Here is a 20,607-nt window from a genome sequence, read left to right on the forward strand (position 1 = left end):
GCATGTGTAAACAAAATTTTATCTACAGAGATCATTTCCAATTTACATTGGTTAATAGAATATCCTGCAATTTCAGCGAAGGCATTAATCAAATTCAGCAAAGCTAGAATTAAATTACTGTACAAGATTCAGAGATAAACAATAAAATATCATCAGCAGAGAATACCAATTGATATTCTAATTAATTATACAAAAATCACAGAAAGCATAATTTTGTCTAATAGTACAAGCTAGTTGTTCTAAACAAAGATCCAAAGGAAAAGTGGAGATCTCTTTCTAGTAATTTTAGAGGATTTAAATGTTTTAAATACGCCATTTATCATCACTTTATTGAGCGTCTCATGAAGACTCTGAACTCATTTTATAGTTTTCTATAAGCAATTCACATGGAGCTAAGATGCACAAGAACTAATTTAGTGTAGTGATTAAGGCACCAGCTAGAAACCAGGAGACTGTGAGTTCTAGTCCTGCCTTAGGCACAAAGTCACTTTCGGCAAAAAAGTCACTTTCAGCAATAAAGCAATGGAAAACCATTTCCAAGAAACCTTGCCAAGAAAACTGCAGGGATTTGTCCAGGCAGACCCCAGGAGTTAACACTGACTTGAAGGCGCACAGACAGACAAACAGACAGACAGACAGACAGACAGACAGACACACACACACACACACACAGAGAGAGAGAGAGAGAGAGAGAGAGAGAGAGCATGTACTAAAAATTGCAATTTTGTCTTTCTTTTTGTTTAAATCAACCAAATTTTCTACTAGCTCAATATTATCTGTAATGTGTCTAGTTTTGATAAAGCTTTTAACTCTTATCCATTAACAAATAAATATACTTATGAATTGTTTAGTCTTAGAATAAGTTTCCAAAGCCTGCTAAACTGTTTGATTAATTAATATTTAATTTTATTTTGCTTTGCTGTTTCTTATGCTTGTTGAGAGAATTGGACTATTGGTTCAAGTGAGAATTATTAAAGTAATAATATGGCTGAGCTTTGTGAATCAGTTGCTTTTGCATGTTAGTGCACCCATGGAATCTTCTTTATGGAATTCATTGATGGTGGTATTGGTAAAAGCGATACTGATGGAGCTCCAGACAGCAGCTGTCTCTCCCTCCTTAAGCTATTCGTAAATCCTACTGAGAACATACCTCTTTTGTCATAATAATGTTTTTAAACAGAACCATCAATGTGCTTAGTCACAGTCTAAATTTCAGATACTTTCCTTGAAACTATTTATTATTTACCTACTCATTTACTTCCATTTTGTATATTGACTAAATAAATGAACCGGCCATTTTAAAATTTTATTTTAAATAGGAAGACTCTAAAAGACTCTTTCTCCATTTCTAGAAATAATATTCTATTCTTGTCTTATCTACACTGTCTTGGTATTCCAAAGCTGCCTATCTTTTGTTTCCCTCTAGAGAAAAATGACAGGTTGACCAGCAAATCTTAAAATAGAAGCTTTCAGCATAATTCTGGCTTGTCATTCTTATATGTTCATATAGAATCACAGATCCTCGTGGGGCAATTCTCTGTACTACCTTCCACGTGATGTCAAAATCTTCTCTCCAATTTTAAGAGGAAAATAAAAAGGGTGTATGAGCATTTTAACTGGGGAAGGTATAATGTCAATCTCTCGTGGGACCTAAAAGGATATGCTCATTTGCCTGCCAGCAGGCTGACACAAATGATATATCTCCTTTTCTTCTGCTACATAAAGACTGAGCATCATGGCTTATAATTAGGCTACCCTACCTTTTGCTCATCAGCTTGAATGACAAATACTGAGATGTGCATTCCACCATTTATGTCTATGGAGATTCTCAGTCACCCAGGTCATGGTTGTTCCAAAGGTGCTTTTTTTCAAGAGGCAATTGGAAAAAGTTGCATCTAGGGGAAAAAAGCATCTTTGGGACATGTCACTATTTAAGGATTCCAATAAATTAAAACTCATTGTAGGACTGGAAACTACACTAAGTTCTACAAGAAGAGATTGGGAATTTGAGAGTTTCAATGTCAAGAAAATATCAAGCTCAAGATTGGGATATAATATCATAAGTACTTAAAGAATGTCATAATTTTATTTCCATCATCCCAAAGTGCACAAATGGGGTAATATTTAAAATTAAAAGGGAGCTGATTAATGTTGAATGTATCCTGGCAGTACTCCTAGAGCACTTCAGCAGTGGAAACATTTAACTTGCACTTCACATCAAATACAAAGATTTTAACATTATGCAAAACAGTTTTCACTGCCAAAACATTGAAACATTGATCATGTAACTTCCTCTGTTTCTCTCAGGAATCTCCATATGTGATGCAAAAGAAGAGCAGTGAGCCATTGGAAGGAAATTTGAGATATGAGGGATATTGTGTAGAATTAGCTGCTGAAATTGCAAAACACGTTGGCTACAACTACAGCTTGCAGATTGTTGCTGATGGAAAATACGGCGCTCGAGATTCTGAAAGTAAAATGTGGAATGGCATGGTTGGAGAGCTAGTCTATGGAGTGAGTTTCTAGTTCTGAATCAGTGATTATACAATATTATTATTGTATTATAAAATCTGATGATGCCAGAGCATCTTCAAAGCTATTGTTACTATAGTTCAACACTGGTGGTCCATTTGCATTCAATTGCTGCTGTTACTTGAGATTATTCTTTAAAGAAGAGCAAGAAAAATATGAAAAACTGCTTTAAACATTGTGAATAATACCATATAGATGACAGCAAGTCATTTGAGTTTAGCAATTTACAATTAACTATATCTCCATCTTAAAATAAATCGGTAGGTATCACTCTACTAGGACCTTTCTAATCTCCTAACCTCCTCCTTTTTTGTTTTTAAGAGGGCAGGAATAGATATTAAGGAATTGAAATATCATAGATCCTGTACTGGGACATCAATTAAAGGATCATATCAACAGTTTTAATAAGATGCAATAAATAACAATTATTTACAGAAAAGAAAATAATGAAACCACACTTGGATGATACTTGTTTTGCATTTATAAAGTAATATAAATCCAAGCATGTCTATAAGGCAACGAATGCAGGGAAGAATACGAGATAAATTAAACTGAGATATCAAAAAACTGTAAAGTGTATTTTCAAGATTTTCAAATGGTTTATATACATAAAAGACAAACTTCTTAGCAAATCCCTCCTCTTAAATATGTATAATGCTGTGCTTCTTCCTCAACCCATGCCTTGCTATCAAAAACTTCATGTATTCTTAATATAGTATTTTGCAGATCTTGAGAATGTTCTAATACTGACCTTCCTTTCTTTTCAGAGAGCTGATGTGGCTGTTGCGCCATTAACTATAACTCTAGTGCGAGAAGAAGTTATAGACTTTTCCAAACCTTTTATGAGCCTGGGCATATCTATCATGATTAAAAAGCCTCAAAAATCCAAGCCCGGGGTATTTTCCTTCCTGGATCCTTTAGCTTATGAGATCTGGATGTGCATAGTTTTTGCCTACATTGGTGTCAGTGTTGTCCTCTTTCTGGTTAGCCGCTTCAGCCCTTATGAATGGCACAATGAGGAGGTTGAGGAAGGCCGTGACCAACCAGCTAATGACCAGACCAATGAATTTGGAATATTTAATAGCCTGTGGTTCTCCTTGGGAGCTTTTATGCAACAAGGATGTGATATATCTCCAAGGTTAGTAATTTCTATTCAATATGCATTCTTTGGTGATGAGATTGCCTCTTCAGATGCTGGGAAATAGTCTTCTTGTATCATGTTTTCCAACTTTAGTATAACATCTGTAGTTAACCTACCTGATTGAAGTGGTTGAAACAGAGTATAATTGGCCTGATTAAGTTAAACATTTCTTGAAAATAATGGCATTTTGGTCTAAAACATTTCTTTGATCATTTCCAACTTTCTTCATTTCCCCTCTGTTGCTGCAATAGTTTCTGTTATATGCAAATCAATCCCTTTCAGAGTTTGCTTCCTGTCTTATATATATTTAAAATATTCAAGACAATATAGAGAAAGGGATAACAGGCACCTGTTGCCAATCTCTGGAATCCTACTTTCATATGCACCACCACAACTTAGACCACATCAATATTACATCCTGATGTATATTTCAGCTTTTTTAGTCATAATTAAACACTTATATGTTGATTTCCCTGCTTGTATTCAAGAACTCCACCTTCATTCAGATGCTACATCCTTCTCCCTTTTCTTACTTTCACAGGCATACAGCATAAATAGTTTTCCTTCCATCATTGTGTTCATTAATTAATTCAGGGGTGTGTTTTTGCCAGCATTGCTGCTGGTTTGCTGTACGCAGTTGAGAGTAAATTGTTCTGCGCATGTGCAGAACATTAAAAAATAATTAAAAACCAAGCTGGCAACCATGGCAACCAGGCACCCGGTTTGGGGGGGTGTCCAGCATGCCATACCTACCAGTTCGGTGAGCAAGTGCCAATTTCCACCCGAACTGGTAGCAACTCACCTCTGAATTAATTATCATTTATCACGTTTTGATTACAGCTAAGATCTCAAATAGTCTTTGACATACCTGCTCCTGACTGTAACATCAGAGCCTTTGGAATGTCTACAAACCCTGAAGTACAAATTTCAGGCATGGCACATCTATGTCTTTGCCACGTCAGGTCTTTGAAATGCAAGCCAGATCTGAATGTATTTTTTTACTTACTTATTTATTACATTCAGAAACCATCCAACTCTCTCAAAGAGATACTCTAAGCAGTGTGCAAATAGACATAATGAATGCTCATACATATTAAATCATGGAAAAGGCCTATTCCTATTCCTATTACATGTTAATCTTAACCGACAGCAAACTGAGGCTATGGCACTCAACAAGCTTATCATGTAGAAGTGAGGTTTGAAGTGGAGAATTCTATCAATCTACAGATTTTCCTTTTCCTACAATGTCAAGCCCACGGCCTCCTCCTGACCCGTGTCACCATGGAGATACATATTCCCATGCCGTATTCATCTTCCATGATTCCCATACCCAACTTCTATAATCTACTTGAAGCAAAAGGGAGGGAAAAGAATAATAATATAATGAACCACTATGTTGTAGCAGTTAACTAACTGTATCACTCACCGTAATACAATATTAATCATCTACTAATTGATTCTACACCCATTCAGACAAATTAGCCCATGGTCAAGGCCCCAGTCTAGAAACCAAAATACTATGAGTTCTAGTCCCACCTTAGCCATGAAAACTAGCTGGCTAACCTTTGCTATTAAATTAGTAATTAGTTGTTAAGAGAATCAGGCTTCTCTATTGACTTTGCTTGTCAGAAAGTTGCAAAAGTTGATCACATGATCATATAACTCCAGGTCACTGCAACAGTCATAAATTTGAGTCAGTTGCCAAGATCTGAATTTTGTTCATGTGACCATGGGGATGCTACAATGGTCATATGTGTGAAAATATTGTATATACGTATATGCACATACATGAGTATAGAGTATATATTCAGCTCAAGGCAGAAAACATATCTGATACGCCTGCCTCTTATTTTCCCCATAATAACAACACTGTGAGATGAGTAGTCTGAGAAAAGTCACCCAGTCAGCTTTTAAAAGCTGATTTCCATTATTTATAAAGAACTATGATAAGTGGGAAAAACTGAACATCCTAAATTAGAAATAAATATTCTGAACACAAAAGAAATTATGCAATCAACCACTTTATTTATTTTGATTTTTTTAACCTCCTCCATTTTTAAGATCATATTAATCATATTAAACTTTAGTTCACTTTAAAACTTTAATTAATGTAAATGTAATTGATTAACTGACAAAAACATTAATTGATTAATACAAAAGAACAAATTGTAATTATAAATGGCTGAGTTTTGACAGTCCTTTGTTTTATCTCCTTCTGCTTTGTTATTGTATTGTTATTGTAATAAAGAATCTAAATTAACTTATAAAAGAGGGCCTTCCTGTTTAAATACTTAATTTATTCCATAAAACTGAGTATGCTTACCTACTCCAATAGGCTTTGTGTGATATGCACGTATATCTAACATTTTTTTTCCAAGAGTTTATTGAGTTTTTTTCTATTATGCAAGTTTAATGACATTGATTTATTAATTAACTAATCATCCAAGGGTCAGATTGAGGTTTTGTATCTGCACATTTAATTACATTTATTCACGTAATGAATTTAACCACATTTATTCACTTAGACTCCATTAATTCATTAATTTATCTTTAATCAGTGTTTCCAATTCAAAATATGAAAGATAATGAAAAATAAACCAACAGGTTTGACTTCATATGTTTACATGATCCTCACACTTCATTTTAGCCTAGCTCCAGCTGTAAGAATGCAGCTGAAATAAACTGACCTATCTACAAACCTTTTTGGTGTGCTGCAGGGGTGAAATCCATTTACCTTGGCTACCGGTTCGGTAGCAATGCAGAACACACCTGCAAAGGTAAGCAAACAGTGGGGGGGGGAATCTACTGTGCCACACAATTTAGATTAGCTAGAAATCCTGCTTTCTAGCTAATATAAATCATGTATCACAGCTGATCATTAGAAAAACCAGTCCGCCCGAAATGGTAACATTTTTTTACTACTGGTTCAGGTGAACAGGTAGCATTGTTACTACCAGTTCAGTACGAACCGGTAGCATTTCACCCCTGGTGTGCTGAAAGCTGGATGCAAACCTCATTCAAAGTGCCTTAGCCATGTCAAATGTTAAGTTAATGTTTTGAGAAGACTTAATTTAGAATACTTAATGCTAAGCTATGGTCTAATACTAATAAGTTTTAAAACACAAAAGAGAAAAGTACATTCGTTTTGCTTCTTGAGGCAATCCCAATCACCACATATTTTTTCAGGTTTTCATCATTATTTTATTCATTCAATCATTTATTCATTCATTCATTATTCATTCAGTGATCCCATTTATATAGCTTTCACTTCTATTCATCCCATTGCTTTCAGTTTTTCAAAGATGTTGAAAAGGGGAGATTGGAAAATGGGATGGACTGAATGACTGAAAGTTATTTGATATCATCACAGATAAGGTTGTATCAGGAATTCACCAAGCACTGACTGGAGAAACAGAAACTATTTCTCCAATAATGGCTTACTCTAATCAGTTTTGCCTCATTTAAGCTAAGATTTTTGAAGAATTTGGTAAAATCAGTTAGTTGTGGGTTGTTTTATATATTATGATCATTAACCATCATTTTTCAAATCAATCTTTACCCCCAATTCCCAATTCTTGAATTATTTTCAACCCATCTCAAGACTTAACACCTTTAATTATTCAGGGTTCTTTTTTTTTTTTTGCTAATACTACCTGCTACTAATTAGTTATTGTAATAATATACTTCAAAAATTTTTGCAGACCACTGCTAAAAAGTTCCCAAAGTTATTTCTATCTCTAGTATTATATTAATGTGTATTTCATCTGGCTGACATATAACGTAACCAAATCCAAAGGATTTGTGTCATTTCAGAAATGGGGAAGATTATACTTATCTTCTATATCATGTGTCATTTTATGCATTTAGCCAAAGAGAGATGTACCACTCAAGAACCATACGAAAGTATTCCATAGCTAGATAAGGACATGAACATCTTTGTCAACCCTTTGTAATGTGAAATGATGTGACAGAATGTTATACTTTATGCTGAAGGCGGCTCTTGACTGTCTGAAACATTGAATAGTTTTCTTTTTCTCAAGATTTTACAAATTCAGTCATAGTAGTAGTGCTAGCAGTACCAGCTGATCATGATTATTGATGCATATGTAAATATAGTTGATTCTGTCTGACACCTTTTATATATATATAAAATACATTTCCTAAGCTTTCCTCCGAATCCTGCTTATGTGATACTTGAATGCAGATAGATTTAGCAAAATCTTGTTATTTTTCAATATGAAGATTCTGCTCTAGTTTTGTTCTGACTTTTCTTGCTATTATTCTGCTACACCAAGCAGTTTCAGTCCTTTATATTGTTGGATTATTATTATTATTAGGTTGGCAGCCAAGACAAAAGGAAGTAATTCTGGAGAAATCTCAGCTAAAGAAAGATATTGTCAAAATATGCAATGCCATATGTGTTGCTTTACTCTGATTTCTGATGGGGTGAATACAGGAGTTTCATGGCATCTATAGATAGATGTAGAGATATACACAGCAGCCACTTACATTTTAGATATTTGGTAGGCCTCAAGAAGAGTGTCTAAGGGAGAGTTGCAGTTGTAGAAATGAATGGATCCTTAACAAAATTCTGGGAAATCCTCATACTAATTTCCTTTTAACTTTTGTACTATGTGTTTTTTAATGCTGTACGCCGGCCTGAGTCCTTGGGAGAAGGGCGGCATATAAATCTAATAAATCCAATCCAATCAATCCAATCCATCATTGCCCCTCCTCTTCTTTTTCTCACATCTTCTGTTGTTTTCCCTCTTTCATAGCTAAAGGTGAGATAAATTAAAAATGGATCTTATTGCTGCTTCCTTAGGCACTTCATATGGCTTTCTTTTATTTATTTATTTCTCCCTAAATCCCATTTTGCTTGTCTTCCACTTTCTTATTGATGGGTGGTGGTGGTAAGGAACAGAAATGGGGCGGTGTTTGTTTGTTTGTTGTGTGCCGTCCATATAGTCTACAGGCGACTCTGGGCAGCTTGCAAATATTAAAAGCCAGTAAACATTAAAATAATTAACAACAACAACAAAAACAACAAAAACAACATCGCTGTTCCTGGAGATGCCAGAGTCAAAGAAAAAGAACTAGAAAAAAATAATGGTATATTGCGACCTGGCCATCGAAACTACACAGCTATGGATGAAGCATGTAACAGTGATACCCATTGTCATCGGGGCACTTGGCACCATGTCCAGGAATTTTACAAGATACATCCACAAATTGCAGCTTCTGCAATAACACCAGTGGAACTGCAAAAAACTGTGCTACTCGGAACATCTTATATTTTAAGAAGGTGCTTGGCTGATACCTAGACGCTGGCAGCAAACTGTATCAACCATTAGCACCAGTCACTGGTATTTGTAATGCAATTTTGAATGTTCAGTTGGCTGAGTTTCATGCTTAATGAATAAAGTATATAATAATAATAGCAATAATTTAATGAAATAATGAAAATGGGAGAGGTGAGAACTTCTCTTAATCTGATAGCCACCTCCAAAATGATGCATCCCCATTAAGACTCCAGGCCAATTGGCAGAACCAGGTCTTCAGGCCCTTACAGAAGGTCAGAAGGATATGTACAGATCTCACCTCAGGGGGCACAATGTCCAAAAGGCAGGAGCCACAGCAGTAAGGGCTCTTCTCCTGGACCCCACAAGCCTATATTCCTTGATTGTTGGGGTCCACAGCATGGTCCTTCTACTGCAGGTAGGCTAGGCTAATCCCATTGTGAGTTTTGTTATTTAATTCCCTCAAATTCCAGTTCTTCTAACTTCACATTGGGAAATAAAGCTGCCTAGCATGGCTGGAGTGACATGGAGCAACATGGAGTGACATGGAGTAATATGGTGTAACAGAGTGAGCTCCCATTACTTGTCCCAGCTTCTGCCAACCTAGCCATTCAAAAGCACGTAAAAATCCAAGTATAAAAATAGGAACCATCTTTGGTGGGAAGGTAACAGCATTCTGTGCACCTTCGGCATTTAGTCCTGCCAGCCACATGACCACGGAGACATCTTCGGACAGCACTGGCTCTTCAGCTTTGAAACAGAGATGAGCACCACTCCCTAGAGTCAGGAACGACCAGCATGCATGTGCATGTTTACCTTTACCTTTAACATGGCTGGTGTTTGTGTAGTGGAACCTTTTTATGTTTCTGTTTGATTTTTAAGAATTTTATGGCAAGTGCCAGATTTATGAGATTCTTGGACAGTAGAGATCCTGGACCTGAAACTTCTGGGCCAGTTTTAAATGCAGCACTGGACATAAGACTGCTTTCTTGACCAATTGCTCTATAATTTCACAGAAATTCTAAGGATTAAAACATACTGTAGTTCCTAGACACTTTTCACCAATTGGAATCCTACTATAATTATTTGGAATTTGTGGCATATGACAATTTCTAAAGACTATTCATTTGATCTATTATAGATGTACAGAAAAACTTTCTCCCAAACTGAACTACTTCCAGGATGTTTGTATCAGTGCACATAACTTTATTATTTTCTTAATCATATTCACATCAAGTCAAGTACCTTCTCCTCTTTTTGGGAATTCATCATGGATATTATTATTTATTCAGTGAAAGATCCAATATAATTTCTTCCCAAAATCATTATTGAATAACAATCCACCATATGTGGCAGCATAGGGCAAAGCAGGATCTCTTTTTGCACAGTAATGTCCTTTGTGAGTGTAACCATTAAAATTTAATGTTTGACAAGATACTGGTCTTTGTTGCCTTTGTTTACTCTCATTCAGCCAAATTGGAATGGGATCGTTCAGTTCCTGGCATGACCTCAAAACTCCCTCCATAAAAATTAGTCCATAAAAGGGAATCTGAATCTAATCAATCACTTATCAAAATGCCCTCTTCCTTCCTGCCCACCTATTACTATAGTCCTCTTCCTCAGCCTCCTATTCAGCCTCAGCGAATGCCACTGTTAGAATCTAAGTTAGACTTTGGTGGAACACTCGAAAGGGAACTCAAAGAAGAGAGAGACAGAGACCCAGAAGGCAGCATCAAACAACATTTCAAACTGTAGCCAAGAAAACCCTGTAGATACAAGGAGTCAAGTTTGAATGAAAGAAAACTGGAATTTACTCATGTTCAGAAAAGAAAGCAGTACATACAGTAGAAGACTTGGAGAAGAATATAAAACCACAAAAGTTGAAAAGGCAATAAGAAAACTGTGAAAATTCTGCCCAGTGTGGTGATTCTTTTCAGTACAGGCCTTTGGGAAGCTCAGGAGTAAACAGAAGTACAATTTTTAGTGACTGATTAGATTTTTACCCCACCTTTTCTTGTTGTTGTTGTTGTTGTTGTTGTTGTTGTTATTATTATTATTATTATACGATTGTATCACAGCGGCCAGTTGTTTCGCCGGATTTGGCATTGATTACTAGTCGGGTCCCACCCAGGGGCCTAGGACGTCGTAACGTATTTTCGTAATATACGTGTGGATCCAAGCAGTGCAGCTTTTTGCATTTGACTGATGGTGATTTTGTCAAGTTTTAACTGTTTTAAATGTAATTCCAGTGCTTTTGGAATAGCACCAGGTGTGCCATTACCACTGGAATTACCACTGCTGGTTTGTGCCATAATCGTTGGATTTCAATTTTTAAGTCCTGGTATTTCGCGATTTTTTCATGTTCCTTCTCGTTGGCCCTGCTATCACCTGGTATTGCGATGTCTATGATTGTAACCTTATTTTTCTCAACCAGTGTGATGTCTGGTGTGTTATGCGCCAGTATTTCATCCGTTTGTATATGAAAATCCCACAGGATCTTGACCATCTGATTTTCGGTGACTTTTTCAGGCTTATGTTCCCACCAGTTTGTTGTTGTTTTAATATTATAATTTTTGCACAAATTCCAGTGGATCATTTGTGCTACTGAATTGTGCCGCAATTTATAATTATTTATTATTATTATTATTATTATTATTATTATTATTATTATTATTATTATTATTATTATTAACTTTATTCATTAAACATGAAACTCAGCCAACTGAACATTCAAAAATGCATTACAAATACCATTGACTGGTGCTAATGGTCGATACGGTTTGCTGCCAGCATCCTAGGTACCAGCCAAGCACCTTCTTAAAATATACGATGTTCTGAGTAGCGCAGTTTTTTGCAGTTTTGCTGGTATTATTGCAAGAAGCTGCAATTTCTTGATGTGTTTTGTAAAATTCTTGGACATGGTGCCAAGTGCCCCGATGACAATGGGTATCATTGTTGCATGTTTCATCCATAGCCGTGTAGTTTCGATGGCCAGATTGCTATTTTTCATGATTTTTTCAAGTTCTTTTTCTTTGACTGGCATATCCTGGTACAGTGATATCAATAAACTGTACCCTTCAGCCCACGACAACTGTGATATCTGGTGTATTGTGTTCCAAATGATGATCTGTCTGTATTAGAAATTATTACTATTATATACTTTATTCATTAAACATGAAACTCAGTCAACTGAACACTCAAAAATGCATCACAGATACCATTGACTGGTGCTAATTGTTGATACGGGTTGCTGCCAGCGCCTGAGTATCAACCAAATATATTATTGCTGTTGCTGTTGTTTTACTAAATAGCTCAAGTTGATGAATATATATAGTGCTCCTTCCTCCTCCTATTTTTCCCACAACAGCATTCCTGTGTGGTGGGTTGAGCTGACAAGGTCCAAGGTCACTCAACCAGCTTTATCACTCCTCTTGATAGAAAACATGCTGCCTCTGATGCTGGAATAATATGAAGGCATCATAATTAGAAGCAGTGCTTGCTATCATTATATCATTAAAGAGTTTAATCCCTTCTGAAAATTGCCCGAGATACCCTGTGTAGTGAGAAGATATGGCTTTATTTTGCTAAAATCGATCACAGTGAGAAGATATGGCTTTACTTTGCTAGAATTGATGGCAGCTCATGAGGTAGCTGTCGTATTATGAATTGTAGTCACTTCACTTGTATAAATCAAATCAATTAAATAATATCTCTGTTATGCTGGTGTTCTAACCAGGGTCATTATCCAGAGGCACCTTGGCAAATTGGGTGGCCACATACATTGAATTTAACACAAATATAAATGAATCAACTTATGCTGAAGGTTGTGAATAGGTGCCACTGGCTGATGCAGATCCTCCAATCTATGTGGGCAGCTGGTTCTTGACTCAGGTGCAGAGCTTTGCACTTAAATGTACGGAGCTTCTCCACATAAATATGCAGCTTGCTTTTGGAGGACACAGCAATCATGAAAAATAGTCTGAAGAAATGACTGAGGATGAAATATATACCCAGCTGAAGCTTGATATGGCTCACCCTGGATATACTATTTTTCCCTGTGACTGAACTACAAATTCTAATATCTACCCGCTATGTCTGAATAAAAACACTATCCATCAGGCAGCGGGTGGCATTCTGCATTTATATCTATCCTCCTCTTGTCAGCTTTTATTCCCTGGGCCATTGATTTCTCTCTACAAAGTTACTTACATCTCTAAGAGAAGGCTTCCTTCCATTGATGTCAAATCACTCAATCGACATGATAAAGCAGGTCTCCTAGGCATTAGGATATTGATGAGTGAGATGTCTCCCAAGGTCCCTGCCTTGCATAAAACGTCGAAAAGGTTTTTTTTTTAAAGAAACAAATAGATAAATAGAAATGTGGCAAAACAAAGTTTTATTTTGATATTTCCAAATGTTTTTGGAATCTGAATAAATTCTATATTTTATTTTAGAAGAATAGAAGACGTTGGCAGTCCAGTGCTTAGGACTGGACTCACCTGTCTAGAATGGATTCACCTGTCTAGAAAAAAATGCCAAAAATAACTAGGAATATAGGAGGTATCGCAGATAGAAAACAGTCTTTCTTGTTTACTAATTAAGAAGCATTTTTAATATTGCTACTGCCATGGATCAACAATGAAACCATGACAACCTTTCAAAATTCTGTGTGTATCCACAAGGGTAAAGTAGCTATCTGGGAAGTCACTAAGGCAGGAAGGTCAAACTCGTGGCCCATGGGTCGGATGCGTCACGCACTGGCCATGCCCACCCCCAGTTTAGCAAAAGGGGGGAAGTCATGATACATCACATGATGACAACATGATGCCATGAGTTTGACTTCCCTGCACTAAAGTATTCTTAAATCCATTCCCTGTTAATGTTTTCATCAGAAATAAAATTCCTTGGTTTTCATCTGGTAGATGATGGGTTGAATTTCGACTCAAAGCATCATTCAACCCTTATTTTCTCTGGAGCTGTTATTTATTAATAAGGTTTTATAATCTTTGCCCTGGGATAGGGGTAGAAAAATATTTTTGCTAGCTGGGTGTTGTGTTGTTGTTGTTTAAAAGATACCACTAGACACAGAATTCGGGGGCTTTTAGATTTTTATTTTTACTCATCAATATTCACTCTTCCATGCACATGCAAAATTCTCTTTTTGCAGATGACATGCTGTATAACAACAAGCATTCCACACATTCCTGTGAACTTAACTTCAAGTCTTGTCTTTCAATAGGTTGAATAATATTGCAGGAATATAGCTATTTAAATCCTGCAAGGCAGCTATCTGGACTTTATGAGCTCCCTCTTGTGTTAATTTGTGGAACTCTGCTTATTTTTCTCACTATTGTTTTAATATAGCCTCTCCATCATATCTTCCCCATCAATGATGCTTATTTATGTTTTTATTTAATTAAGAACATAGTTATTACACATATTTTCCAGCTGCACATGACATGAAATATGTGATGTACCTGAAGTAACAAAATACAATATAGAATATAAATAAGATCATTTATTATAATTCAAAACCCAGAATTAAAGGCAGTTAGTTGTTAGAACATAATGACATTGTGTACAAACTTTTCTTTACCTCTTTTCACAGTCAAGAAATCTTTAAATCTATCCTCAGGCCTAGAATATTTAATCAAAGGATCTCTCGCCCCCCACTTTGCCTCTCCCAACCATCTATTGAAGCTAAAGACTTTCTTAATTCAATCTTGACTTCCAGCAATTTCAGAAATCCCTTTGTAATTTTCTTGACAGAAATGTGAAATGGAATTGGTTTGCCATTGTCTTTTTTCAGCATTTTATTTTATTCCCTAGTCTCATTCCAACCTTAGGAGTTTCTGACCTGAGTTTCTCATCTGACAACTAACCAGGTTTGATTCAATTTATCTTTTTCGTGGTCAACTAGAAGATACCATCTCTTAGAGCAATCAAAACTTCTGGAGGGGAAGAGAACGACCTTTAAAGAAAACTTTTAAAAGGGACCTTTATTTGAAATGTCAATGAAAGATGATCAAAAAGGGCAATATTATAAACTGTTGGGAGCTTTATGGTAGTGAAACATATTTTTGAAAAAATGCTGGATAGTGCATTTTTAATGGATAGTGGGTACTCGCCCTGGAAGAGGATCAATCTTGCATTCTGTGGGGGGCAAAAAGCCACAGGGAGAATACAGCAGGAGAGGATAAGAATTTCTTTGGATTTATGAAGCAAGCCAACTTGACTATTTGGAGGTTACCCACCCACAGAATCGCAAGTCCTAAGTATTCAAACTACTGAAAAACAGCTATTTAACCTAGCAGTATGTCTATTAGGCATTTGATTCCAGCCTCTGAAGATTTCAAGCTGTCACATCTGAGGCATCTTTCTCTTTCATGAACAAAACCATCTTTTCTTCTTTATAACTCCTTTCTCAAATATTGAACACAATGCTTAACATGATGCTCCACAAATTGGAGGTTTGAGAAGAGGTGGATGTTTTCTTCATCTTTTGACTGCTGTTCTGATGAATGCAAAGGATTTCCAGAAAGACCTAGGTTTCATTTGAGTACATTTGTATATGTTTATTTGGATGCATGTGAAGGTGGGATTAATCTCACCACCTAGAATTATGACTTTTAGAGACAGTTTTCAGCCACCTGTAAGTGGACAAATAGCAAAACTATCCCATTTTTTCCTAAATTATAACTGAATAATTAAACCTTTCATAATTTATGGCTTTGCCTAAATTCATCCAAATGAGAGTTTTGCCAAGTAGGTGGATTAAGATTCTGGTTTTTGAATCTCGGTTATGATTACAGTTAAGTCTTTACGATTCATAAATCTTTTTTACTATGCAATATGCTAGAGTGTTTTGTTAGTCCTGATTTTAAAAGGTGGTTAAACAACTTCATGAAGGGTTGCGATACTAATAGTTGCTAATCATAAACTTGATTTGCTACTTTTGGTTCCAGAGACTGTGTTCCTCTGAAAACCAATTGCTGGGGTTATGAAGTGAAATATGCTATTCTCTTCATATCCATTTGGATTCTTCTTGGCATCCAGTGGGAAAGAAGATGCAGGACTCAAGTTTTGATCTAATTTCAAGTAACTTTCTTATATATTAAGTTCATTGTAATGCATTAAAATTGGCTATAAACGGGGTATGACTATCATACCAAAAATTATTAAATCTTGTAAAGGAGATTGGCATTTCTGAGAATCAAACTTGACATATAAAATGTGAGTTGTGGATCTGTAAAGGGGAAGTGGAGTAGCAAAGCTCCCAAATTATAAACAGGATAATGTAAAGAGAAAATACTTTGGCCACCTAATGAGAAGGAAGGACTCACTGGAGAAGACTCTAATGCTGGGAAAGAGTGAGGGCAAAAGAAGAAGGGGACAACAGAGAATGGGGTGGCTGGATGGAATCACCAAAGCAGTAGGCATGAGCTTAAATGGACTCCAGAGGATGGCAGAGGACAGGAAGGCCTGAAAGAATGTTGTCCATGGGGTCATGATGGGTCAGACACAACTTTGCAACTAACAACAACAACAATGTAAAGAAGGGCTATATTTTCAAAACTTTCCCAGAATACAACAGTCTGCCATCAGTGTTTTCCACCCTATTGGTATAATGTGACTCCAGAATATATCAGGACATGAAGACTTAGTACAGAATCAGTCTGAGTGCAAATGGTGTAGGAACAAGTGTTGATGCTGAGCACTGTATATGTGCACCCCACCATTCATTCCCAGTTACCTCATTATCTGAGCACCTGAAGGAAAGCTGTGTTATTTCCCAATAATGCAGACTTAGAGTATCTAGTACAGCACAATTGCTTGCTTGCAACGTTGCTGCTGCTGTGTGTATGTGTGTGGTATTTTGAAATTGATTGAGAGTGGGAAACTAGCAAGACATCCTAATGCAAAATTATCAGAAAACCTAGCCTGTCTGTCTCTGTGTGTAAGAGGGAATGAGCATGATTTTTCTGCATCTTATAGTAGGATTGTGCCTGATCCTAGCTGTATGGCTTCAATAACCAAAAACTCTGATAAGCACAAGAGGGAGAAAGAGAAAGAGAGAGGAATGAGAGCGGAAAAGAGGTACTTCTCTTTCTAATCCATATTGTGATGCAGTTCTCAGACCTTCTGTCTATAGTTACACAATGCTGGATTAACATTGCAAACATGTCCTATTGAATTAGCTCTCCTGTCATTTATTAGGCTGTCCCTCTTTCCAGCTCACATTCCCCAAAAATTTGAAAGTCAGCCATTATTACCTAGACTTATCACAATTATAAAAATTTATAGTTAGCTGTTTGGCTAATCTCAGAAGGTAATTGAAAGCAGCACTCAGTCTAGCCAAAAAATTAACATAATAGCCTAAACAGAGACAGTAATGAAAACCTGAAGGTTTTTTTTTTTTTTTTTGGAGTTCTTATCATATTATCTAGCAAGGAAGTTGGGGTTCAAAGCAATAACTTTTCTATTACAGAGCCCTGGTGGTGCAGTGGTTAGAATGCAGTATTTGCAAGCTAACTCTCTCCATAGTCTGGATTTCAATCCTGGTGGGTGCAAGGTTGATTCAGCCAGCTATCCTTCCAAGGCTGGTAAAATGAGGACCCAGATTGTCCCAAAGGTGCTTTTTCAAGAGGCAACTGGACTTTCTGGTTTTCCTTTGAAGACGTTTCACTTTCATCCAAGAAGCTTCTTGGATGAGAATGAGGAAGAAATTACAAGAATATATTCGTTCACCAAAACCCTGACAACAATAGTTACTGTGGTAATGTTAACAAAGTCATTATGCAATAATTCTATCAAGGGTTATGTGTCAAATACAAGCCATAGTTACAGTAGAATCAAGGTTCTTCCCCCACACACACATTTCTCTCATTCATGCAATGAAGTAAGCTAAAAGCTACTCTCTTTTGACCCAGTGATGCAATTTCAACCAGTTTCTCTATTTGATAATGGACTGATTTTGTATCAGACTGATTGCTGATTGTATCAGAACTTTCTCTTCTAGAAATTTTGATATTTGTTTATTGTCCTAGATATGTGCTCTTCTTCAGATTCAAGTATAGTGCCATTACCTTATTTCACCTAATCAACCACTAAGTCAATGAAGCCTTACCATTGAGCCTGATATTTTACAACTGTACTAACAGTAAAAAGTTATTTCATAAAACAGTCTGTTATAAACTTTTCAAAATGTAGCTGTCCCTTGTGTTCTTATATATCTCACTTACATGTCAATTATTCTTTCTTAAGTTTTCTGTTGTGACTCACACTTGCCAGTTGCATTGATTTCCAGCTCACTAGCGGCTGAGACAGCTAAGTACACAGCCTTGATCAATGGAGAAAATTTGTTCAGAGAAACACACACAAACACCATGTGGTGAGAAATCCTAATGTAGAATTCTACTTAAGAATCAGCTAGAATGGAAGTGTTGAGTGGAGACAAGTCTTCTACAGATGGACAAAATGCTGAAGTTTAATTATTTACAAAGTTGTAGATAAAAGCAACCAATCAGTTTGTGAAAATAACCATAGAGGCAAAGCTAGTCTTGGTCAATGCTGTGGGATCACAAGCACAAAAAGTGAGTATACCACATAAAAATTACTGGAAATATGGATGCAATTCATCTGAAATTCAGAGGGTCAGCAAGGAATACCCAAATGGGGATGCAATATTTTAAAAAGCAGAATAAGCCATCAATTCTTTGATCTTTGAAAGTGAAACAGTGTAAAAATTCCCCCAAAGCTGCTGTGTATCAGCGGATTAGGTATGCTGGGAATTCGTATTTGTATACAAACTCTGATGGACTTTGGAATTAATGAGCCAAAGCCAACCAAATGTTTGAAGGAAATAAATTATATAGTCAGTTCTCAAAGATGGAGAAAATTAAGCTTTATGAAGCATATAAACACAAAGCATCCTTATGTAAGGATATGCAAGAAAAAGACCTTGGTGAGTTGTGATATTGTCCAGTTGAAGACAGATGACTTTACCAAATCACTATTAAGGAAACATCACTAGATTTATTGATAGTTGATGGGAGTTGTGAATTAGTGGCACATCTGTGGTGAAGGGAAGACTCTAGCCCCCTTACAATATGGCTGCAGCACCTGACTACTAGTGTCTGTAGACTTAGTGCTTGCTAAACATAAAGGTTTCCCTGAAAAAAAGGACATATGTGGGGTTGAAGAAGAAAGTTGAAGGCAGATGCTGGCAAAGAGAAGCCTACAGAGAAAACACCTCTGGATTATGCTCTATAAACAAATTCCTCCACCTTTCTGTCCTAGCTGGCCAGGAGTTAGTTCATTGCCTAAATATAGAAGACAGCTACTGTAGTTCCTCATGGTTCCTTATTTAGAAGAAAAGTTGGAGTCAGGAACTATTTAAGTAAGGAGTTGCCCATATTCTCAAGGCTGTGGCTGGAAGGTTTATTGATATTGTTGGTGTAAGACAAGGAAAACAAGACTCAGTTTGCTACTTCCAGATTCATTTACCTCCAAGATATGGATCTTGGATCTAATCTATTTTGATTAGATATTTTGAGAACTACTTTGAATTTTTGGTTTGGATTGAGGCTCCAAAGAGTTAGTTTTTGTTGTCAATCCCTATTCCTGAAAATAAACATCAGTTTCTCTACCTCTTGAATAGTGCAGTGTTTGTTTTATGTTACTCCTTAGTCAGTTCCAACCTCTCTGTCTACAAAAGCCTCTACCATAGACGGATTAAGCAAATCACTTCCAAGGGATTATCACCAGACTTATTTATAGATAGGAGTTGTGGATCAGTGCATATCTATAGTTTGATCCCAGTGGAAAAGAGTGTTACAAATGGAACTCCAGAACCATCAATTTTTGCACATTTTAATCTTAAAGTATGGACATTAAGAAGAGTAAAACCAAGCAAATGAATCCATCTTCTTGTGCCTATGTCTCTGTTGTGATTCTTGGAACCTCCCCTTTAGCCCATTTCCTTTAAGTCACAAGTGTTCAAACTCAATCGTGTCATGTAATATATCACAATATTTTTTTGCCTTTGTGGAGCTGGAGGGCGTGGCCTGTACATGATGCATCCGGCCTGCAGGCCACCAGTTTGTCCACAACCAGGAGTTCAAATCTCACCAGGCTCATGGTTGACTCATCCTTCCATCCTTCCAAGGGTGGTAAAATGAGGACCCAGATTGTTGGGGGCAGTACGCTGACATTTGTAGACTGCTCAGAGGGTGCTATAAAAGGCTATGGAGTGTATAAATCTAAGTGTGATTGCTATTGTGAATGCCCCAACACTGGAAGTCTTTAAGAAGATGTTGGATAGCCATCTGTCTGAAACGGTATAGGGTTTCCTGCCTAGGCAGGGGGTTGGACTAGAAGACCTCCAAGGTTCCTTCCAACTCTACTATTGTATTATTGTATTATTTATATGACTATCTTTTTCAAATTGATTTTAAATTAAAGACATAGAAAAAAATTCATATTTATAAACCTGATTGTTCCCATTCAGAACTGATTACAACAGAGTCCTTGAGGTGCAGGTAGAAAAGTAGATACAATCACAATCTTCTCCACCCACAAAAATGAAAGTTAATGGGAAGGTGGTAGGATACATCATTAGAGAGAAAGTTTAAT

The 20,607-nt window shown here is 36.5% G+C and overlaps 1 protein-coding gene across 3 annotated transcripts in view; it reads left to right on the forward strand.

The window, feature by feature from the left end:
- Positions 1 to 20,607, forward strand: part of GRIA1 (glutamate ionotropic receptor AMPA type subunit 1) — a 264,406-nt gene that overhangs the window by 191,891 nt on the left and 51,908 nt on the right. For all 3 annotated transcript variants that reach the window (XM_081934955.1, XM_081934954.1, XM_081934956.1), the window contains exons 10-11: positions 2,308 to 2,514; positions 3,300 to 3,670. In XM_081934955.1, the coding sequence (XP_081791081.1) occupies positions 2,308 to 2,514; positions 3,300 to 3,670 (578 nt within the window). The remainder of the gene's footprint in view (positions 1 to 2,307; positions 2,515 to 3,299; positions 3,671 to 20,607) is intronic.

This window comes from Natrix helvetica (genome assembly GCF_964273705.1).
Source record: "Natrix helvetica genome assembly, chromosome: 1".
Classification (NCBI taxonomy): domain Eukaryota; kingdom Metazoa; phylum Chordata; class Lepidosauria; order Squamata; family Natricidae; genus Natrix; species Natrix helvetica.